The sequence below is a fragment of the Struthio camelus genome, chromosome 19 (assembly GCF_040807025.1).
Source record: "Struthio camelus isolate bStrCam1 chromosome 19, bStrCam1.hap1, whole genome shotgun sequence".
In the NCBI taxonomy this organism is placed as follows: Eukaryota; Metazoa; Chordata; class Aves; order Struthioniformes; family Struthionidae; genus Struthio; species Struthio camelus.
In genome coordinates, this window is record NC_090960.1 from 11,730,217 (window position 1) to 11,754,626 (window position 24,410).

The 24,410-nt window shown below is 43.0% G+C and overlaps 1 protein-coding gene across 1 annotated transcript in view; it reads left to right on the forward strand.

The window, feature by feature from the left end:
* Positions 1–24,410, forward strand: part of COX10 (cytochrome c oxidase assembly factor heme A:farnesyltransferase COX10) — a 114,614-nt gene that overhangs the window by 56,533 nt on the left and 33,671 nt on the right. Inside the window, exon 5 of the mRNA XM_068914201.1 lies at positions 16,849–16,919. Coding sequence (XP_068770302.1) covers positions 16,849–16,919 — 71 coding nt within the window. The remainder of the gene's footprint in view (positions 1–16,848; positions 16,920–24,410) is intronic.

Below are 24,410 nucleotides of genomic sequence, written 5' to 3' on the forward strand. Positions count from 1 at the left end.
AGTGTACATTTAGATAGGAATAGCCAAGGTGCATAAAGGAGTTTGCTGCCTAACTGCATTTTGCTGGAAATGAGGCACTTACATTCAAAGATCGTTTTTTGCTGATTGTGGTTGTTCAATTCCTTTCTTTTTTTTTTTTTTTCTTACTGAGAGCACAACTTTAGATGTTTTGCTCTTGTCGTTCCTGCAGCGGTGAACAGATGATTGCTTTGCCAAATTGTCCCCCCCGCCCCCGATTTTAAATAGTGAAACTGTGGGTTCTACCTGGACTTTTTCCACCCTGAGCTTCATTACTTAGTTTGAGCAAGAGCTAAAGCGTAGAGCCAACCAAAAAGTTGTATTTATTAAATATCACAGTTCTGCAAATTATTTTCATGATATGTTCATTGTTTAAAGGACTTGTAAAATATAATTAGATTTCATGCTAATTTTAATACTCCTATCGCATGCGTTAAATAAGTAGGTGGGCTGAGTGTTTAGCTTCTGTAGGAGACGTTTTGGTGAGGTGCCTATGCCAGTCTATTCATAATTTTTAATGGCTATTTTCATATCCATCCATTTTTATTCAGTACAAAATGCAGACCTGGTAACCATGTGCTTTTTTAGTTTTATTTTGTGTTTCCTCTGTAAATCTTACTTCATAAGAAGTATTGCGAAACACTGCAATTCATTTCACCATTTCATATTTAATGATTATCATGTAAGTGCATCTTGGGGCTTGTCTACACAGGAACTGGAGCATAATTAAATAGAGGTATACGTTTAAGGACTTGGCTACCTAGAGAAATTTATTTGTATTTTAGTAGAGTGTGAATTTTAAAGCAGAATTTCTGTTCCTCAGGAATATTTTGTATGGGATCTTTTATTCTGGAATAAGAACTTTCTGTTGCAAACTCAGTTTCCTGGAACAGAGAAGTTAGTGTTTCTCAACTCTACACACGCATTCCTTCCTCTCTGAAGAGAAGAGTTCAAAATATGGTCCAAAAGTAGATGTTTCAAGAGAATTCTTTTGTGATAGAAATGTTACAATGTCTATTTTAGTTCCAGTTTGATCTTACATTTTTGGCAACCCCGGTAACTGAGTGTCTGCCCACAGAATGGTTTCATTCACTTCAGCCGATAGATTTTGTTTGGGAATAAATGAAAGGTGTGAATTTAGTGAAAGATTTCCTTGTGTAGGTGTACCTTCAGACCCAATAAGCTGCAATACTCATTTAACAAATTGTGATCCTTTCAAGCTGCGATGAGGCTCGGTCAGGTCTGTGTTTTGCTGGTACGGTAATGTCATCTAAAGATATGATGTTCTGCAACATTAATATAAAGTTCTAGTATGGACTGTTTATAGTGAAAGAGGAAGCACTTTTGCCAAAATCACTGATTTCCTGAAGGAACTGCAAATCATATCAGCAATCTCACTCTTTATCAGTACCTTTAACAGCTTGCTGTACTTACAGCTGTGTTGCCAGATGCCTTCTGCACTTTACCCACATGTCCCGTCTGCTCCGTTTCGATACAGCCACGAAGACTCCTACATCCTCCAGAGCTCACAGTTTGTGCAGGAGCAACATTTTAATGCTGTGGAGCATCAGGTCCTCACGAGGGTACTTGATAGTTTTTGATTTATTTATTTATTTAATGTCTGTTCTTAGATAAGGTGGAGTGAGAGGGTGAAATCGTATTCTAACCTGGGCTCTGAGAGAAGCAAATTAAGTTCTTTGCTTCAACTCGTACTTGCCGGCAACAAAGAACTGTTCTAATCAGCAGGACCTTGATGTTAGGCTTCTGATCTTTCTTCTGCTCGCACATACATTCCTACTTTCCTGGGCAAAGACGTTCAACGTTTGATCCAAGATTAGGTACCGCAATGTCATTCCGTTATCACCAAACGACTTTTAATGTTTCTGGTTTTAATTTCATGGAAGATGAAAACATTGGCAGAAGTTTCCATGAAGCAGAGTCTGATAAAGACCCTTAGTCAACTCTTCTGTTGCATCCAGATGATTTTTTTTTTTTTCCTCGCTTTGGCTGGATAAAGAGCTAGTCCTGCTGACACAGCTTTGCTGAGACCTTCAGCGTTCCTTAGGCGTTGATAAACTAGCATCTTGCACGCATTTAAGTCAGTCAGAGCTACCCAGATCCCTGTGCAGACAACTAAGCTTGAAATAGTCTCCTTGCAAGACTGAAATATCACTAGGGGAAATTAGGCCACTGAGGTGCAGTTCCTTTTTTCTGGTTTTTCTTTTTTTTTCTTCCCCCCCCCCCCCGTAGATCCTCAGGAAACTTCATATCAGACTAGCACTTAGCAAACACATGTGACATTTGAGGCACCTGGAAGACAAAGCTGACAAGAGTGGCATTTCCATGTCAATATTAAAAAGATCTTGCAAGTTCATTTCTGTTTTGAGATAATATCTGCTGCGTGAACTCCCGGATTCGGGCCAAAGCCTTGCATCGTTCTGACGGGGGCAGCAAGTTCTTTTTTCTAAAAAAAAAATCCTTTTTGTAGAAGCACGGTAGAGCTTTGCCCATTCCCATCCTATGATTAAGGGCTGATGGCAGCTCCGGAGGGGTTTCTTGGCAGTGCCATGACATGCAGACATGCTGCTGATGGTGGCATTTGCGAGCAGGAGGCAGAGCTGGCTGGACTGAAGGAGAAGAGGAGCGTCGCGGCCCCGTTTGCAGAGCGATGCTTACCTGCTGCTCCGGGCCCAGCAGTGCAAAATTTGAAATATCAGCAAATCAATGCAGGACAGTTTTTGCACTTTGATCCGGGAATATATATTGCCTGACTTAGTTTTGTTCCAGTGTAATTAACTTTTTGAAGGCAAGTTGGTCCACGCTAATAGATTTTGAGCGGGAAGTGCTAGTTAATTCTTCATATTGGTGCTTATGCTAGTTTTCTGTGTGATCGTTGTCCTCTATTCTTTTTTAAGAATGTCCTACTGAAATAAAAAGGATCATGCTATCTTGGTCATAGCTTTGGCCAGTTTTGGGGAAAAATTTTCCTGTTGCCAAAAGCCAGGACCAAAACTAACATTGTTTAAACTTCTAAAGCATTTGAAAGGATCACTGTTATAAAACAAATAAATTCAAGCAAGCAGATAGGTCGTTATACCTTAAAAGGTGGGGGGAAGTAGTGCTGATTTGTTGTCTTAATTGGTTTCCAAGCTAAAATTAATAGTGTGTGGAATCTCTCTTAGTAACAGGACTCAGAACTATTTATTTTTCAACTCCTCTTTTAACTCTAGCTGAGATTGATGGACGTGTTATCTTAGCGTTTGGGAGATGCGAGCAGTACTGGAATGACAAACATTTCTTGGCAGCTTTAGAAAGATGGATGATGTGATGCTCCTACAACAGGTTTGGGTGTTTGTGCTTTCTAACGAGTCATCGTTGAGACTGGTGCTTCACTTTCATTCTTAACGAAGTGGGGGGAAAAAAGAGGTGAGACCTATTTATTAGATCGAGGTGTCCTTGTAACTTGGCTGCTGAGGGTGTAGGGTTGTCATCCAGCCTTTGACTAAGAAGAGCGTAATGATGCTGAACCTCGTTTAATGGTCCCAGTTTGTGCATTGTATTTAAGGAAAAGAATAGTAGTACATGGCTACTAGACTTTGCCTGCAAGGTCGGTGCTCGGTGCTAATTGATTAAACGTATCTTAGATATCTGTTGTTACACTGTAGCTGGCTGCTGCATTTGGGAAGTCTGCAAATTCTGTGTAGAAACGTGGCTATGCGAAGAGAGAGCCCTTAAAAAATTAATTTAGTTTGGATGAAATACGTAGACTCGAGTAGAAAGTTTATGTAGTTCTGTGAACTCTTTGTCTATGTCTTCGAGTTAGCAGAGCCGTGATCGCTTTCCAAAGGAGCAGGCAATGCGTTTAAGTGTCACATATGTGCCCTGCCGCGCAGCATGTATAATTTGCTGTTCTTGATCACCTTTCACAAGCCTCTTCCACGCAGACGGCGGACCTTTGGTTGAAGCCCACCGTTCATAGAATTGTATCGTATATCTTTATCTGCACCCTTTTTGGAGGTTTTAGAACCATTTCATTAATTTCCACGGCAGAGATGCGGCTTTCCCTTGTGGTCTGTGAAGTTAAATAAGGAAAAAAAATTATTATTACAAAATTGATAGCTTTCTGTTAAGTTGTCTACAGATAGGAGAGAGGACAGTTATTTGACTTAGTTTGCTTTATTGTCAAGCTGTTTTGAAAAGTAAAACCGGTGTCAAAAAATGAAGTTATAGTGTTGTGCTCATCAAGGTGCCTTTGATACCGTCTTTCAATATTTAAAGCTTTTCAGAATACAAGGAATTAGACTCTTCTTGGCGCTGAGAGTCACACAGTGGAGTAAAGCAGCAGAAGAATGTTCTCTTGCCGCAGTTTAGTTTAAAATTGTGATTCCCCCCCCCCCCCCAGGTATTTCTTTCTCTCCCTCTTTTTTTTTTCCAGACATGTGAACAGGAAAAAGTTGTTTAAATTTTTATTGCGAAGGGGAAACTCATAATCTATAAATTCAGTAGGTTCCCTAAATATGCCATATGTAAAAATGGGACTGGAAGCTCTTAATGATAATCCACTCCTAAATATTTTAAAGGACTAGATCTTGTGGAATGATTTTATTAATATTATGAAGTTAGAGCTGCTGGTAAGTCTGGTATATCCGTTCTAGGACAGTTGGGCAATGTGACCGTGCTGTACGTCTGAGACGTGCTAGTAAATGTTGGTGCTGTTTTAAATCCTTGTTTACACTTAGACGTGTTATTAGTTATATTACCGTGTTCCCAGATTGGGCACCTCGTGGTTTTTTTTTTTTTTTTAAACTATTTGTGAACTTGAGGTATTTTGGCTAAAAAGGACTGAAGATTTTTCTTTTGCCAAATATGAAGGGACTACAGCAAATTATTTTTTCACAGATGTCAGTAACTTCAGCAAAACCAGTTCATGTTATATGCCCAAAATTAAAAGGCGTTTTGAGTAAGCAGATAACGTGCGTGTGACTACATAACCTTCCTGTAGCCAAAAGGAGGACAGCCTGCTGCTCTGCCTAGGGTGCCTCTGCGGTCTGTCTTGCAAGGGAAAGAGCAGTGCTAAGAGGACATGTTGGCCGTAAGCCATCGAATTGAACACGTCTGCGTACGATGTGAAGGAACAGTTTATGGATTAATATTCAGGTGCCCGGCAGGAAGCATGCTGCATTGGATTGGTATTCTTATCATTGGAAGGGACAAATTATAAAAAGCTAATTAAAATGCCCTGGGTCCTGAACACATGGGACGTGTGAGGATGGGATTTAGCTCTCACCTTTACGCTCCCTTGATCTAATCTCTCGGGCCAGGATAGAGCAGCAGCAAGGCTCCTTTATTTCATAGCTCTCCATAGGAGTCGCAGGGGACTGAAAACAGCCGATAGTGATATTACAGGGCGATGTCTAGTTACCTGCCCCTTTTACAACCATCCTAGAGGAGCTCAGGGTCTCCCTGTGGTTAGCAGAAATAAGGGTCTTGAATCTCAAGCAGGCATTTGATGAGCTCCTGCCTCCTACTGCTCTGAATTGCCATGTGGAGACCTGTGTCTCCCGGTGGACTGTAGATCTCCTCCTTAACCTCAGCACTTGTGTTCGGCAGCAGAAATACTTCCCCAAGAGTTCCCGAGTAATAGCTTTATTCCACCGCAGGAATTTGTCTAAGCCGTCTTCAGTATCGGATTTTATCTGCAGTATTGCTCAAAGCAGCTGCACTGTGTCCAGAGGACCTGGCCTCGTGTATTTTAGGACATATAGTAACTTAAACCAGATACTGACCTTGCGTAATTCCTATCTTCAGCAAAGAGACTGTTATTTGAAGTTTTGTTTGTTTTCTAAATTACACTTTGCACTTACGGCATGCTGGCCTCCTGACAAATATGATTTAACGCAAAGGAATCTCTTTGAGAAAATGGCTTTGCAAAGTGATTCCGAGTATATTTTGGTAGTCATAAAAGTGGTATTTTCTTTTCAACTCTAATAATTTTTCCTAAAATATATTGGAATAAAATTATTTTGAATAGCGGAAAGTGTGGTACCTCTGCATCTGACATCTTTATAAACCTGTTAAAATCCTGCATGGGTACGCAACTGATTTGGGAGTGATCAAAGTCCAAAAGTTGGAAGTTTGAATTGTGTATATATAAGCTAAGATTTCCCTCCTTGTTCCGGAGAAACGTAACGTATAGAGATGAATGTGGCTTTGCTACCTTCTGTGCAAGAGTCTGCATAGCGAAGGCAGTTTAAGCTCGAACTGGAGAGACGTGCTCTTGCATTGCTGCTTCTGCGTGGTCCCCGCTGGCCGGGGGTACCTGTGGCGCCAGCTCAGCTATGTTGTCCCTTATGCGGAGGGAGCCGAACCGCAGCTTCACTCATTGCTTTTCCTGTTCTTGTGTATAGGGTGAGCTGATCCAGTGGAGCGGATCGAAAAATGATGCAGGCAGAGCAAAATCCAGGAATGAAAAGTTATTTTTTGGTCTTTCTGTGGCTGCAGTTGTTTGCGTCAGCACAAAGGAAGGGGACAAGGTTTTTCATCAAACCTGGGTGCTCCCATCCAAGAAATGCATTGCGGAGGCTGGCATCTCAAGGTGAAGAGGAAGAGCGCAACGGTGACAAAGTCCATGTCCAAAGGAAAAGGTTGGCAAGCTGTGCAGTGCGATGGGTCCTCCAGCGTTGGAAGTTGCTCCCTGTGGTTTGAGGAGCCCTGAGTGTGCGGATGGTCAAGCCCCAGTGCCGTGTCCCTCCTTAGAGCAGGCGCTGGAGAAGACTCGAAGTATAGAGCGTTAGCTTGTGGACACATTAATTGTGTACTGAACGTAAAGAGCTCAGTGGTAAATATTTAATGTTATAAGAAGTCTTTGGCAGCTGGCCAGAAAGTGGAATTTCTCCCCATGAAAGTTACTGTTATTTCTCCAAGGTGGTTTGCCTTAGGTAAAAGTCCGTCTGCTCCACCAGATTTGTGTTTTACCGAGAGCTGTGGCTGACCTCTCCAAGGCCCCGGGAATATGCTACTTAGGCGGCTCACGGCATCAGTCGTTTTCAAGATGGAACAGTTTAAAAAACGAAGGTCTAGTTTTCAGCTATTATTTTTGTTACGACGTCTTCTTAACACAACGTAGGAGCTTCGTGTGCTTTCCCCTCATTTCACGTCCCAGACGTCTTGCGCTTTGAGAGCAGTGAAATGGATGGAGCTTCGTTTCCGTGAACATTGGTGCTGGCAATGATCGCTCTAAGCGGAAGACGAGAAAAATTTTGCACGTTGAAGTTCATCATTTCGTGCAAATGCCCCATTATTTCCTCTGAAGCTATTTACACAGCTAAAGACCAAATGTGATGCTTAATTATCTTTTCCTACTTCATTAATTTCCTGCTTATTGCAATGTGGGCAGACATACACCCTCGTTATTTTTACCCGGGCGCCTCGGTGGCCTGTCTTCAGGAGTTACCGGCTTTGGGTTTCAGGACGCGTCCGTCATCCTTGCGTCGGCATCAATCCTTCACCGTTGTAGCCAGCCCCGAAGATGGAGCAGTGATAATGAGGACGTTGTTGTGTTGCCTTGGCACTCCTAAGTGTTGACATAGTCCTGCACTTCTCCAACTTGATGTACTGGCAATTCTGCTGTAACCAAAGGATATGGTTTGACGAAAGCATTGATGTATCGGACTGCAAGAGTTTAATGCTTATACTTCTTTTCCTGGTCTATCTGGCAAAATGTTTTGGATCAGGCTACCTGAGTACTTTGTATTTCCCTTTTTGAAGTAGTTGGGATGTGTTTGGGGTTTCATTTTTGTTTCAGAGCTTAGTGATTCGTGCAGGCGCTATATAAAGAGTAATGCAGGTAGAGAGGGCAACGAGTTCCTGGTGTGCCACGGTGTCCTGGGACTGTTCCCAGGTTAAGCATGCTTATTACTGAAGCTCAACGAAAAAAGTAAGAAGTGTCTTAGATTTTGGGGCAGTGGATGTCTATGAGAATCCTTAGAAAGTCACATGGTTATAAGCGGTCAAGGAAAAAACAAAGCGTCCTTTCTTGAACACGTAAAAGCTGAGCCTGCACTGCACGTCGTTAATCTTAGGGGATAGTTAAAGGGTTAATTGAAGTCTGTGAATTTTTGCGTTCTCAATCCTGCAAATATCTGTCTGCAGTGACAGATCTCAGCATCCTCTAAGTAATAATCTCCTCCCCGCTTCACTGTGTGCACAGCAATGGGATTCTAAGCACTGGCTAATACGAAGAACGTGAGTTTAGTGGGAGCTTAAAAAAAAAAAAAAAACCTCACGGCAGCTGCTTTACCTATGAGATCTTTCTCCGCTTTTCTGGGACGTGACAGTTTTGGGTTTAGCTACCCTTTTCTATCCATAAGTAACATTGTTCAGGCTTGCATCAAACTCGTTTTTAATTGGAATCTTCTTTGAAATGGAAAATATTAAAGCAGATCTATAGCTAGCCTGAGACCTGCAGAGCCAGAGGGTTTTCAGATACTACCTTGGGAAAAAAAAAAGAAAGGAAAAAAAAAAAAAAAGAAAAAAGCCATTTCTAATCCTTAAAATATTTGCCTTGCTTTATTTTCATATCTTGAAGACAAACAGGTGCTGTGTGCCCTTTATGATTCTCAAATATACAATCTCCAAGCCAGCAATCTCTAAAGCCTTCCCTTGTTTGTACAATTAGGGTGGGATTTTCAGAATCACTCAGTACTGGTCTGTCTGTGCTCTCATTGAAGTCCAACTGCCGTTGACTTCAGTGAGAACAGTGTTAGATCAGTCCATGAGTGCTTTTCAAAATCCTTCCCTTCGCTTTTTTTTTTTTTAATCACATCTGTGCACAACTGAATAAAAAGACCTTTGCAATGTACTTTAATTATTCTTTGTTGTTTTCATATAAAAGTGATTGAAAGGAAACCAGAAGAAAAACTATAATACTAATCTTGACTTTGATCTTATTTACCGTAAATTATATGCTATGTTTTTCCTTTCCTTTTATGTGATTATTTATTACTTTATCACAGAATAGGATACATCACTAAAACGTGAAGAGTAGAAATAATTGGATCATACGGCGGGGAGGAGAACTCGCAAAGGCAGGAACAGGTATCTTTGTAGCCTGGTGCATTTCCGGTTTTCATTACGGCCAATTGCGTTCGAATGCAGGAGCAAATCGAGAAACTTTGCGAAAGGGCTGGGACTAAAATTTAATCAATTGAGAGGCCCCGTAGGCTGGCCGCAAGGAATGGTTTTCCAGATGGAGGGTGTTGAAGCCACCTTTCCAGCGGGGCACTGGTTACTGGCCACGCATGCACACTGCGCTCTGCCAACCTGCTGCTGTGTTCTCCGCCTGCTCCAGCGTGTTTCGATAACAATTTCTGGGTCACTGTTTGCTCTTGGCCAACACCAAACAAAACCAAACAGGATCAGAGCTTCCTCTAGCGTGGGGGAAATGACAGAACCCCGACAGCATCTAATTCGAGAAGAGCAAGCGTATGCAAGACTTGCCCAATATGTCCCAGTTTCACCGCTAGCTTCAGACGTTCAGTGAAGTGCTGATGTTGGGAATTGTTGTACAGGAAGTTATTTACGCCCTGTTAAAAATGTTCGCTTGGGTCTGTAGCGAGAGATTTTAGCTGAGAGGAGACTTTGGCTGCTGCTGGTACCTATCTCCATCGCTTGGCTCTCACCTGGTGCTACAGCTCATCTCTGGCTCCCGGGTTTGGTGCAGGGCCTTGAGGATTTTGGAGAGGAGCTGCTGCACTGATGGCACTGCATGCTTTCCTTGCGCTCCCACGGAGGAGGAGGAGGTGATTTGTCTTTGGCAATAGGATCGTGCTGTCGTTCCTTCTGCAATGCCACGGCTTCACCTGAACTGCCCTGGGCTCCTTCTGTGGGCTTTGGAGGGAAAAAAATGCATCCGGAGGGCAGTTCTGCTCGCTTTGAAGCTTCAGGGCTGCTCAGATGGTATTTCTCAGTGTTAAATATACAGGAAGCCAAGGGCAAAAACGCGCCTCGCTTAGGCGCCGTAGTTAAGTCTCTAAAGTGAAGTGGGATGAGTCTTAAGCCCACCTGCTTGCACGGAAACTTGATCTGCTACGTTTTAATTGCAATTTATCTGTAAGTGGTTTGCATGCCGTAAACCCCGCAGATCTGGGGTGTGACACCAGGGCACAGAATCAGGCTGAAGTTTTTATGCCTTAGATAGCAGCTTCTGCTTGGGTCTCCTTGTTGGCCGCAGCGGGGGGAACGTGTCGGTGCGGCCAGGGAGCCAGGCGATACCTCCTCCCGGGAGGCCGCTGGCCACGGGCGCTGCGAGCTCTGCTCGGGCGCGGGAGTTGTTTTTGCAGCGAGAAGATCTCCAAGTTGCCTCGAATGAAATCGTCTTTTAATAGCAGGGTTATGTTCTGCCTTTCGACTTAATGGGATTATCAGTTCTGATGTAAATATGCGCTTAGCATTAGAGTAAAATGTTATGTCAATACGCGGAGAACCAGTTGCCTCCTTCAGGCACCACCACGCGTCACAGATTAGAGCTGGCCCTGGACGGGGTCCAGGCTGGTGTTCGTTACCTTCTCAATCCAAAGCGGTACATGAGAAAAGTTAACTAGCGTCGGCGCGGGTGATCTTTCTGACAAAGTGCGCGACACGTTGCTCCCGCTCGTGTGCTCTGCGTGCGGTTTTGTGGGAACAGGAATAAAGGTATCGCACTGCCACAGTTTAGCAGTTACAGTCTTCCCCGCAGAAATGATCGCAGAAGGCGAACGTGGCCCACGTTCAAGATTTTTCCATCTACTCACGCTGGCCTAATTAACTGCAAATAGTCAGGCCGCTTTATTTGAAAACTTAATAAGTGGTGTCTGCGTTTAACTAGGAAACGGGTCCTCCGTGATGATACGGCCAGAAGGAGAGCGCGCCCGTGCTGCAGGGAGACCGTAAGCGTGCGTGCTACCACCCGCGTCTGCAAGATGACGTCTGGAGGAATCTTGGCGTAGTCTGTATGAAGTTATTAGTATACGTGTAGCCCAGTAGAGCACGCGTGGGTCCGAGGAAGCCTGAGTGGTTAACTGCCTTCTGCGTTTGCTGCACGCAGCATTTTTTGTTTTAAGGGATACATCACTTCTTCCGTTCTGTCTCTCTTTTTCTGCTCAAAATTGGCCTGACAGAAAACTCGATGGGAAACCCTGTCAGGAGGTTCGTTGCAAATGCGTTGTGTCGTCTCCGCGGTTATTTTATAAGGGAACACGCTGCCTAGACAGTGCCGCTCTAAGCTGTCTTACATCCGTACCCTCTTGGACAGGAACACGTGCTATGGAGTACGCTCAGTTTGAGAGGTGCAGTTTTTACTTTTACTTGCCTTGTAGTTGTTCGGCTGGTTTCTCTGGAGGAAGGCTTTGGCGCTGTTTGGAGGAAAGGATGCCACCGCTCCGGCGGCCCGGGGAAGCGCAGAGGGGTGAGCTGCTTCCTCCGCAAATAAGCCGGTGCCCTGGGAGCCCTTAGGTGGGCTCAGGCTTAGCTGCTATTGCCGGGGGATGAGCGTGAAGAAATGAAACCATCTTTAACGCTTCTAACTGAAAACAAAAAAAAGGACAGCAAGGCAAAGAAAAGAATATGATTGTAAATAACTGTAAGCAGTAATGTGGCAGCTAATCCAAGAATGGTTAGGCGGTTACGGTGTAATTGCTGTATATGAACTGTACCGTAGATGAGAGCTACGCGAAGAGCCTGATTGGTTGCCAGAACAATAAACCACAAAGCACTAGCTGACCTGATTTAGTTTTTTCCCCAACATCGTGTTTTAAATGTCAATGCATAGTGGTTGCAGTTTAGGTTAGGGTCTTGCGAAAGCCATTGCCCGGTTTTGGACGCTCAGGGCTTTTAGATGCTGTAGATTTAACCCTCTGTCTGTCCTTTTGATGGCGAGCTTCCCAAATGCCTAGGGAAGACAATATCCTGCCTCGTCCAGCTGAACTGATGCCTTCAGACTTCCTGAGGAAAAAGCCTCTTGAGAGCTGCTAAAATATTTATTTATCCAGGATTCATCTTACTGAATTTACTGTTTGCTAAAGCAGGCAGTGCTGTGCTGGCCTGGCATGAGATAATGCGTCTGAGTTTACTCTTTCATTCCTGTGGAATGAAATTTGAGCTTCGCATTTTTTTCATTTTTTTCATTTTTCAGGGGAAAATAATTTCAAGTGGGGAGAGAAATTTGCTGAACATCTGGGAACAAAATGTGAAAAGTTTGATAAATGGCATCTTGCTGACATGTAATTGCGACTAGCTCAGTGAAGGAATCTGGGGCATTGCAAATAAAAGGATTTTTCTCAACTGTAGTTCAATCAGATATGTAATTTAGTTGCATACAATTGACAGTAATAGGTTATTCAGGTTGTCATATGGATTAAAAAAAAAGCAAAGAAGTTCAGATTTCAGTCATACAGTAATCTTAATGTCGTTCGCGGCCACGTCTGTATAACACCGGGACTGACATTGTTTGACCGCTTAACTCAATGGAGAAGTTTGCTGTTCAAAATACATATTGTATTCAAGGGTTAACAATGGTATAGTAAATACGTGCCCATATTTCATACACTGATTATAGCATTGCCCGATTATACCGATAACTCAATTGCATAAGTTTTAAATCTTTCAGAAATGTTGTGTGCAACTGTTTCTTCACGTCAGTCATTTTATATCTGAGATGCATTAAATTTAAAACCTGAGCATTATTTTGATGATTACCAGTGCACACCGACTACCTTTAGCGTGAGAATCTCCTCGTATGCACAAATTAGAGTGGCAAATCTGAGCTCATAGCAGTCAGATTTTTACAGACATAAACGGAGGCAAAATTAGGTCTTAAAAAAAGAGAGAGAGAGAGAGAGAGAACATGGCCAAAATATTTTCAGGAGAAGAAAAAGACTTTAGCTCTATAGAATTTTCCCGAGTGCTCTACCACTCGGATGTCAAATGACATTTTTTCTTCATTTAACATAATTGTCTCTGAAACGTAACAGTGAAACAAACCATTAGCAAAATGCTGAGCTGTCAGAAGCAATCACCGGCTTCAGACCCAAATGCAGCGCGCGCTCTTTTCCGAGTGTGCGTCCTTGCTGCGGTGTCGCATAGAGGCTCTTTGTGAAACACCCGACGCTTCAATGACAACGTAGTAACAAGACACAACCCAACTAGCGCTTCGAGGGAAGCTCCCAGTGCCCGACTGGCATCCGCCTGTGCAGTTCCTACCCCACGGATGGATCTGTGCTTTGCTCCCCTGTCCCAAAGCCGGTCTCCGCTGGCGTGGGATGGGGCTGTGAGTGACCGGTGCTTCTGCAGGTGGCCCTTGGGGTCGCAGCTCGTAACAAGCAGAGCATGAGAGATGAGCCATTAGCTCCCTATCTAAAAATAAATAATTCAAATGACTTGCACTGTATAAGCATGCTATCACAAAGACCAAACCCAGCCCTTTCTCTCCCTGAAGTCTTTTCCTTGTTCACGTGCGGTATCCCGAGGCATTGGCTAAGCAGCCTGAAGACTTGGCTTCAGCAGTACGGATGATACAGCTGGAAGGCTTTCAAAGCGAGTAGGAGTTGGAAATAGGTAGAAAATTTTTGCAGCTCCGAATGCAGGTTTACCAAGAGCAAAACCTCTAATCGCTGCATAGCCCCCCATCAGGTGCACAGATGGAGGCAAGAAATCGTAGCAAATTGTATGTGAACTGGTAATTAGAAACTGCATTGATAATTTTCATTGCCACGCTTCTATGTTTCTTAACTTTTGAGTGTTCAGCTTTGCAGCCTGTAAAGCAACCCGGCAAAGGCCAGAAATCCCTGCGGGCTGAACCGTGTTAGCCTGCAGACTTCCATATTCAGCTGCGTGAAAAGAAAACCAGGAATTGCCTGCTAATTTGTGTTGGCCAGCCACCAGAGGGGGATGAGGCATCCACTTTCCCAGGGATGCCTGGGGTTTGGCGACTGCTGGCCCACCGCGAAGGAACGCAGGTTGGGGGGTCCTGGCTTCAGCAAGCGATGAGCGATGGTCAGCTCATCACAGGCTTCCTCCTGCAGCGCCACTGCTCCTGCTATCCTTTGTGTCTTGTCCTGTCTACTCTTTTCCCTGCGTAAGTCTTATTCTTTACTAGATTTGGACAGTTTCCCAAGCATGGCCAAACGTGAAGATGATTCCTGCTGCCAAATTTGTTGTCTTTAGAGTGTAGCGTTAGCAAGTTTTGTGTAAGCAGAGAAAATTTAGCGTGGATGCTTGAGCACCTGCGCTCCATCTCTCCAACGTGCAGGATTTTCTTACAACCCGATGCTTGGGAATGGATAAAACTGCCAGGAGGAAGTAATTCAAGGTAGACTTCTGTGATTAAAAACGTCACCACGAATGGAGAATGTTATGGGCTGTGGCAGGCAGGATGATCCATGGTGTCCCATCCATGCTGTGCCTGCAATACTTGGGAGCAACAGCAGAGGTTCCCAGATTGTTTTACACTAATTACTTCAAAGTAATAGGTAGCGGAGGTGGTTTCTGTGATCTCTGTGTGCCTATAAAAGAACCTCCTTTCCCCAGATCTGCAAGGTACAAACCTTTGTGTAGGCATTACTGGCAGTCAGCTGATTAGTTAAAGCTCATCAGCTTGTTAACATTAGTTTTCTGCCTTGCAGAGTGTCATCTCTGGGTTGTTCACCCTCTTCTGCTCACGGCATCTGCTGCAGGAAGTCAGCCAGTCCCCGCTTGTGTCTTGGGATGTAGGAGCTAGGGCTACGGCTGGGTGAAGCAGAAGGTGGGTGGGTGCTGGAGTGGGATGTTAGTCTGTGGTAGACGTGGAGGAGTTGTGGTTGGGTTCTGGCTTGGGGGAGAAGGGAACAAGAGGAATATCTACGCTGTGGTTAAAGTTATTAAAGAAAAGTTATAAATGTTAGCATCAGGTGTATAAACAGAGGTGTTTAGCCACACCAGAGTTGGCTCTCAGTTATGTGGTGAGGGAGTCTGTCGTTAAACCAACACCAGCATGGACCTTGCCAGAAGGATGATACCCTCCTGACCTCCCCGCGTGCCCAGCCATGTGCAAAGGGGGTGGTTTGGAAAAAGCTCAGGTGTATTTATGTGGCCTCCAGCTGCCCCTTGGATGCGTTAATAGGATGTTCTACATCCTGTTTGTGCTTTTCTCTCTCTCTGCATCCAAACAGGTTATATGGGCAATGGCTATTTTGTCCCAACAATCTTTTCTGGTTCACCATATACTGTTTCTGCTCCTTGGTGTCCCTGTTTGCTCCCTTTTCAACTCTGTAGGTTCTGTGCTTGGAAAAGTCTGTCTCTGCTCGCCTCCTCAAAGAACTTTTTGGATCCTTTCTCCAAGTCTTTTTTCAAGCAGTTCCTCTTTTTCCCTCCTCTTCTTTGCTTGATCTGACTCACATCATTGTGACGGGCGGCTGCTTAGGAAGGCCATGTAGTCTATTACCAAACTATGTAGTTTGGTAGCTCCAAACTCGCCTGAATTTTATTCCTCCAGTGCTGCTTGTACAGAAATGCTTGTGTTTAGATTTACTACAGTCCCATTATTTATTCATGGAAATAATTTTTTGGGGATGAAAAGATAAAATGTATGAAATGCTTTGAATTTTGCAATGTTTAAATTAAAAACAAAATCCATGGGTATTTGGGTTTTGCACAGATTTCAGCAGTTGTTTTCACTATGCAATGGGCATGGCAGCCCCATTAAGTTGCAAGGCCAGTAATGTGGCACTGTCTAAATCAGGAAGCTTGTTAATTTATCTTCCATTGTGTAAAAGGATACATTAGTTTGCTGAAATGATATAGATTTTATCATATAGGCATCGTACAAAAAATCTATCTGCCGTTCAGCAATACTCAAGATATTATCACTCTAATCATTTGAAATTATGATTTGTTATGCTGCTTTTCTAACACATTGACCACAATTTGGATCCTACCCCAAAACCTCAGCCATAACTTCAATAGAAAACACTCTTTCTGTAAATACATAATGCTCTTTCTGTATGCTTTTTATTATTTTTATTATTATTGTGCACATGTAAAGCTCAATGGTTTTACTGCTTTCTGTATGGGGGAACTGCATTCAGCTTTTCCGGGAACATTCTTCAAAAAAAAAAGAAAGATAATGCAAAAGCCTAAAGGAATTCATAGCATGATGATAATACTGCTTAAATTTTCCCATCGGCGATGTTTAAAGTCAAATTGGGTTGTGACATTAAATAACACCATATGGTGTGTTCATTCCCTGCTGTTAGTGCTAGATGCTCAGAGCAGTTTCAGTAGCGTTTTACAAGAGTTGATTGATTTTTTGGGGTGGGTTATGGGTTCTCAGAAGTTAGATGAACTTGAAAAAATTTATAGCATTCATCTTTTAAATAGCAGAAGTTTGCAAGGGCTATTTGTATTATTATAACACTGGGGGCAGACCTGTATGTACATATGTATATATGTGTGTGTATATGTATATGTATGTATGTATGTATATATGTGTGTGTGTGTATATATGTATAGTTGTGTGTGTATAAAAGCTGCATCAAACATGTCAGGCACAGAATATGGAATCGAGCTCTACTTCACACGCTTAACTTTCGGGGACTTGGACAAACTATTTTTGTCCTCCGGGTGATTTCCTTTCTCAGAGGATGCCAAAAGTATTAATTGAGACTGTCAAAGCTCAGTAAAAGGCATTTGCCATTTCAGTTGTATTTCTGAACCTTCAGAAACAGATGAGAAGCACCTGCAGATGCAGACGGTATGTTGCACGCATGGCACGGGTTCCAGCAGCCTTTCATTTCCATCCTCCCTTTTCTTTTCTTGCAGTTCTTTGAGGTTCCGTTTGACTCCAATATGAACAGGACAAAAAACAGACCGCTGGTGCGAGGACAGATCAGGTAAGGCTCTGCACGCCTGCTCCAGCTGATGAGAAATGAGTCTTAATGTTCCTTTTATACGTCTCCAGGCTTCTCTCTTTCTCCTTCAGATGAGGAAAAAGAGCAATTTATAGACGAAAGACTATGACAGAAATGCATCTCTCTGTGCTCGGATATGTCTTGATGCTTATGACCGTTATGTGAGAAGTTTGCGTTATCGGTTGTCTTCGAAAATACTGAATTCCTCGGGAAAGCACAAGTACCACTTAATGTCATGCATTTCTCCATGTGTAACAAAACCACACACACACACACACACAACGTCGTGGCAAGTAACTTTTGCATTAGTTTGTAACAGTAAAGCTTCAACATTTCACATCTTAGAACAAATTCAAGGTCATATATTAAATCTTTTCACTAGTCCCATTTATCTGTTAGAGCACATATATTCATTTTAATTTGCTGAGAAAAGTATTTGGAACTCATTTCCCTTACAGTTTTATAAATTGTCCTACAGAGGTCCTGTTAAACATCACCTCAACAGAAAATCATTCTTCTCTTTTGGCTGTTTTGTAAGGCCCCATGTTGTCTTTGCCTTTCCTACATGTTTATTATAAAGCTAGAATGAAAACTGAAAATGATGACATCTTAAGAACATAATTTTAAAATTTATCACCATTTAACTTCTCATCATCCCATATATAAATCCAAAAAAACTCCCAGTATTAACATAGGGTTTCCGTTAAAAAAAAAAAAAAATCTCTCAGTCACTCTGATTTCTGGATTATATAGCAGTTCAGTTTCTCAAAGGCTTGTTTCCAGCTAAAAAAACAAAATGTAAAAGAACATCAACAAAAACTATAACTTATTTGCAAACTAAAACTGAAGGCCCAATTCATAAATGATTCAACAAACAATTTTAGTATTGCGTTTCCATGATTTGTGCCAAGGATTATTTATAACAAAATTATGTTTTCCCTTAGGCTTCTGTGAACAGTTGGTCCCATTTATTTCTGTGTTTTATCCATCACCTTTGGAGGACTGTGAAAAAAATGTGATGGATAAAATTACAAGAAAATTGAGACAAAATAGTAAAGTGAACCCCGGGGGTAAATTCAGCCTCATTGTAAATAGAGAACTTCAATAAGCTTGTTCCGATTTGTTCTCTGAGATGGTGCTAATTACAGATTCCTGAGTTCAGTTAATTTTACCTAAAACTGAATTTGAGGGACCACTGTAGAGAGGACATCTGTTGTGCGTACAGTAAGTCTATTTTAATTGTGCAGTTCAGGGGGGCTGCCCTTCTGCTCTCCTGTATAGTCCTTTAGCACTGGAAGAAGGAACCCTGGTTTCCTCCTTTCCAGCTGTTTAGGAAGAAAGGTGTTGGGGAGGGCGGGCTTTTTTTTTCCTTCTTTTTTTTAAATCGTTGCCTAGTAGCGTTGCTTGCACTCTTTCTGGAGTCTAAAATATAGCTAGGAAACTCTTTGACAACTTTTGACTTAGAGAGAACAATTTTCTCTAATAAGTTTCCAGCGTCCTTAAATGAACTTCATGGTCACCTGAACGCATTGCAGATTGGCAAAACCATATTTACCACATTTTCTTCCTTTTTCTTCCCCCTTTCATATTTGCTTTCACCACAAAACGGTAATATTGGGGACCTCGTGTAATCGCTCATCAATCTATCTGCCTGACTGTCAACAGCTAATTTAGAGTTCTTTAAAGTGTCACTTACCTTGAATAACGCTGGCCTAATTCCCTGTAGACTTTTGAACACGCAGACCTTGACTGGGGTTATTTCTTCTGCGGTGTGCCAGCGGAGAGTAATCCAGTGCAAGTGATCTAACCTTGTTTTATTTTGCCGCATATTCCCTGGTGCTTTTTGAACTCTTTCATTCCTTGCTGATTAAATAAAACCCTTAAATGGTTGTGCTAAAAACTAGTCAAAAACAGTCAGAGGCAGATAAATTGTATGTAAGAGGCTGGTAGCTTAGCTCAGGGAACGAATGCAGAAAATTTGGGATGTGTACAGAGTTCTTGCTCAAAATTTGTTTGACATTTTGAGTTTTGAAATGTTCCCCTCTCTAGCTGCTTCACAGAATGAAATTTTTGATGCCTTTTTAATTCTATGTATTGGAGCACCTGTAGTACGCAATGCGAAACGGGCATCATTTAAGATCCGCCTTCATTGACATTTTTTATAAATATATTGATATTGCCTTTATTTTTCCATTCCCCTCCCCCCCCCCTTTTTTGGCGTAGGTCTTTCCTTACTGAAAGCAGAGGTGCGTTATGGTGTAGGTGGCAGAGGCATACCGGGTTTTGTATGTCTCAGTTCTGAGCTTGAGAGCCCCTTTGCAGCGTGAAGCACCGTAGACTTGGCTTCCTGAACCTCCTTGGAAACGTTTTTGGCTGCCAGATGAGATGATGGCTTTCTTGTGAACTTCTGCCTGCTGAGAAACTGCGCTGAGGCCAGTGACTTTTCCAAAGAGGTTGTTGCATAATAAAAGACTATTTTGAGATACTTGGAGCTTGGGCTAGAATCAAAGTGGTAACCCAAAGCGAGGAGCCCGTGGTGTTGCGGAGTCATCCAGTCCCTATAGGAGCCTGGGCCCTTGTTTTAGGTAATTTAAGTCATGGCGTTGTCTCCTTAGGAAACGTTGTGCTGTAGAAGTGAAATTATTCCCACGTGTTTCCATTTATGGCCTGCACTTGGCGTTGCAGCCCCGTGTAGTTCAGTTGAAGAGAAGCAGTCAATTTTAACTCACCTGGTTTTTAACGTTTCTCCTCATCCTTTCTGTCTGAAGCCTTTACTTGCAGAAAACGAAACAACAAAACCCATCTTGGCAACGCTTCTGGGTTCATTTTACCTGTACGTTGTTCATGCGGTTCCAAAGTTCCCACAAGCGAGCCTTTTTCTGTAGATTTCTGAGAACTTGCCATTTCCTTTGGCCTCAGAGAGGAATCTCAATATCTGTCAAGGAAATGCTCCCAGACAGGGCTTGCGCTGAGAAGTGTGCATGTGGTCGTAGTCTCTGAGGCTTGATTGGCAGTAGAGATTATCACTATTTTACTCGCCACACTTGAAGCATTTGAGTTAGGCAATGTTAGCCTTGCCAGTACACCAGATAGCACTGTACGAATCGTGAGCCAGTTAGCAAAGATCTCTAGAAAAACGAGATTTGGAAAAGTAATCATCTTCCATCCTTTGTGAAGATCCTCTCCGTCTTGGAGCAACTTTCTTGACTGAAATAGCTATCTGGAAGCTCAGTATGCCCCTTCATAAAATCCTTTGGTCTGGCCCTGACACCCGACAAACTGTACGTGTGATGACAAGGAAGGACTCTGCAGAGCTGCTGTACATAGGAAAAGAGTACGAGTACGTGCACCACCTTTTTTTTTTTTTTTTTTTTTTTTGCTAGCCCCAAACCACTGCTGCTGATGCCCTGACACTCGCTGGATCTGTGATAGCTCATTGACTGCTTGCTTTACAATGTCCTATGTAATTTGTAAGGCTCGGGAGAAAAAATTTCCCTTTGAGCAATGAGACGGAACCGTCCTTATTCTCCATTCAGAGAGTAATCAGAGACATCCTGTTGCAAAAATAACAAGGGGAGAACCAAACGCAGCATGCTGCTAAACACCATCCATCATTGCAGCCTGCCCACCCGTCCACCTCCCTCCCCTGACCCCTTGAGCCTTGTTTGGAAATACAAACAACTTAAAATGCTCTTCATACTTTGGTCGCAGTGTTAAAGTCATGGAACATTGTTTGCGTTTCGCATTTTAACAACAGCCAGCGCTGGTTTTCCTGCTATGAATTGGTTTTTGTCAGTGACAAGCGAAATTTGGATGGGCTCACCCAACCTTAGATTTGACTGAAATGGCAGCAGCCTTTCCTGGTTTCCTGTTGCATATGATTTATCCCTTGCTTTTTAAAGTAATGGATTTAGTTTTCCTGCAGATTAATTTTAATAAATCTCTAGTATTAGCAGCAGCAGCTGAGTTAGTTTAGCCTCTCGGATGACAAGTGTCCTGATCCATTGTATTGTTGAAAGCAACAGTCTTGACCGCCCTTCTACACAGAGCTGTCTACGCTCTAGTTGGAAAGCGGCTGTCTTTATGAAGTTACAGTGCTGCTGGATTTTGCTGTGCTAAGCACTCATAAAAACTTAATAGTTGTACAGGAACAGCTTTTCATCAAAAAAAAAAAAAAAAGCAGGGAGGGATTTCCATCTCGGTCATCAAACAGCATTTTCTAAATAACTGGCAGTCGTTCACGACCATGCAGACACCTCTCAGTTGTGGTCTCAAAGTATTTTGCAACTTGCCACTGGTATCTGTATCAAGGTCTTACGGCCCGTGGCTTTGGGCATGCTCGCCCTCGGTTTGCCGCAGGTTTAGCGCCAGGTCTGCACACAGGAAGCATTGTCCATGCGGCGTCAGAGGATGGTTGGGTTTGGAAGGGACCTCGGGAGATCCCCAGTCCAACCTCCTGCTCAAAGCGAGGGCAGCTACGAGATCATGAGGGCTTTATCCAGTCTGGTCTTAAAAACCTCCAGTATGCGCATAATGTGCTGTGCAATTTAACTGTGTTCTCATTATGCAGACTATTTGAACTCTTAAGCTTACTTTTCATTGTGTGTTTTAGAAGCTTAAGTCTCGTAACTTGGAAGAAGTCACAACACTGATGATGCCTTGGAGGTTTCTGAAGAAATAAATCTTAAAAGTTATTTGAAAAACATTTTCCCTGGAACCCTATTAATCTCCTCACTTAGCTGTGCCCCATATACGAAATTCCTAGCTCTGATGGCCACTGTAAGTAATTAGTGCCATTAATGAGAACTGTGTCATGCTTTTCCTACTTGTTGGCACGTATGAGTGAAGTGTTGACTTTGGTCAGGTTAAACTGAAGCCAAGCTCTTGAAGAATCCAGTCAAAAAGAGCTTCTAAAAGAGCTAGTAACACGTTTCACTGATTGGCTTATATTTATGAACTTCTGGTCACAATTGCAAATATGTAACTTGGAGATTCATAATCTCCCAATTAGTAGAGAACTGCAACACGTCGGGTTTCTGTGTTTATTTGAAAACATGCTGAGATTCGGGCCCAGTTCTGTTTGGCAGCATGGAAAGCCAAGCTCTGCAGATGCAGTTGCCACTACTAGCCCCGCGGCTACCACGAATGTAGCAAAACTAGTCCCCGCTGAAAAAGGGTGAGTGCATTACCAAAAAATCTTCTCCTGTAATTGCTGTTGATAACTCGATGTAATTAGCTTAATTCTTTGGTTGCTGATGCTAGTGTAACTCAGGAATGTGTCTACAGTAGTCAGTGGAGTTACCCTGGTGTAAGTGAGGAAATCCACGTCCTCAGCTTATGCTGAAACTTGCATTCAGCATTTAGCCTAGCCCATGTTTTAAGCCAGAAGTTTAAAACTTCCCCGAGGCCTTCGGTACAACTTCGGTTCCCGTTTAAAGCTCAGCCTCCACTTAGCTGACTGCTCTGGTCCCTTGGGTGGTCATTTCAGATGGGTTTCATTGCATTTAAGTTAAAGCAAATAAAACAAAAACTCCATAAATCTACGGTTCTTCCCAAATAATCATTTTTAAGAGATCAGATGCTTGTTCCCTGCAGGGGAAACATTCCAATATTTTGTTTAGAAAATACCTCATTTTAAAGGGACTGCCCTGAGATCCTTTGCATGATAAAAATGTTTCTTTTTGCAGTGGGAGGCTTTCCTCTTGTTTAAACAGGGCACAATTCAAAGCAGACGCCACCACAGCAGCCTTTTCAAGCAACTTTTGTCCTGCTTGCATGCAACCTTTATTATTTGAAAACAAGAAAATGCATTTTGTCCCTACCACCACCCTTCGGGCTTCCTTTTTTCCCCGTGTCTTGCAGAAGCTGTCATTGCCTGTATTTGAGAAACAAGAAATTAAAAAGGCAGCTTTATATTTTTTGACTTGTACGATTACTTGTAACAATGCAGTCCTTGGCGTTTTGAAGAGCAGAGTATCTTTTTTTTTTCTTTTTCTGGCATGGCCACGTCATAGAGAGGTGGGGGGAGAAACCTTGAGGCTAAAACACAGTTTAATGAGAATAAAACCCCCATCAAAGGGTGGGCTAATGGAATGATATAATGCTTACTGTGTCACTTTCCCAAAGGGGATATGGATGACAGTACTTATATTTCAATTATCTATTCACTCTCTGCATAAGATGTTGATTAAATGGGTCTAAGGTATTAGAGTCCTTTTGTAGAATTCACAGAGAAATGGTGATACTGCTCATTATCCTCAGACCAAACGTGCATTAGCAGGAAATTATATAGCTCTAACTACATATATATTTTACTTCTTAAGGCAATAAAAAGGATTGTTTTATTAACTCTAACATTACATTCAAATTCATTTCGGTAAAGACCAAGAAGCTGCTCGCTATTCCACTTGCGCCTTCAGCCAACTCCTCCTGCCCGAAAATAATTCGGCAAGCTGCTCAATAGAGACATTCCTCCGCAGGCAGCTCTCCGTTTGTTAGCTATAAATCCTGCGGAAACACTTGACCCCTCACGCCTTGCTGCTTTTCAGTTCAGCCGAGGGGCTTTTACCGGCAAATTATTTATCAGCACCTTTAATTGCATGGGGAGGGGGGGAGCCCATGGATAGATTTGAAGGCATTGTACACGGCGTCACATCAGGAGACATCCCAGATGCTCATGTATAAACCAGGAGTCACGGTGCGTTTGGCTAAATAGCCGCTCCATCTGCTTGCGAGGAGCGCTGCCGAGCAGCGCTGCGGGCTCCTAATGGAGACGTCTTGTCCGCCCGTGTCAGCCCCTCGCCAGGCGGTAGAGCCCGGGTGGCGCGAGGGAGCCAAACTATTGTGTGCTAATCCTTCAGTTTTTTGGGTCTGATATGAACGGACCTTTCGGACAGCAGTTCTAGCCATTGATTTTTTTATTTTTAATTGATCTAGGATGAGCAGTTTTCTTCCAAGGTGGTTGATAAGGTGAGTCTCGCCTCTGTGACGCCGCCCAACCGAGTTAAAACGCCGTTGAGAGCCCAGGATGCCGCGCCCAACTTATGCGCGGGCTTTTCTTGGTGGCTCTTCTTTACGTCTGTCAAACATTTCGGCTTCACGTTTGTAAGTGTTGGCTTAATGCAGTCAAAATCCCCACGCTTTGTTCCACGTATTAGTCTCGAACCTTATCTGCTTGAACCGCAGCAGCATCGTTACTCAGCGGGTGCCGGGCGCTCCAGGCAATGTCACTACTCAACAAGTCCATTACAGAGCTGCCTCTGATTATAAGCCGCTCCACCTTGGTTTCTGTTTACAGTAAGTCGTGTTAGAAGTGCATTTCTCTCTGTAAAGGACCGAGTTTATCACGTCTTATACAGGTTATAACTTACATGTTATCAGCTTGGCGAGCCAGCTAGAAAAGAGGTTTTTCTTTCACTTTAATTAGCTCGGCGAAGACAGGCTCTTGCCGTTCAGTCTTTGTGGCTCGGAAAG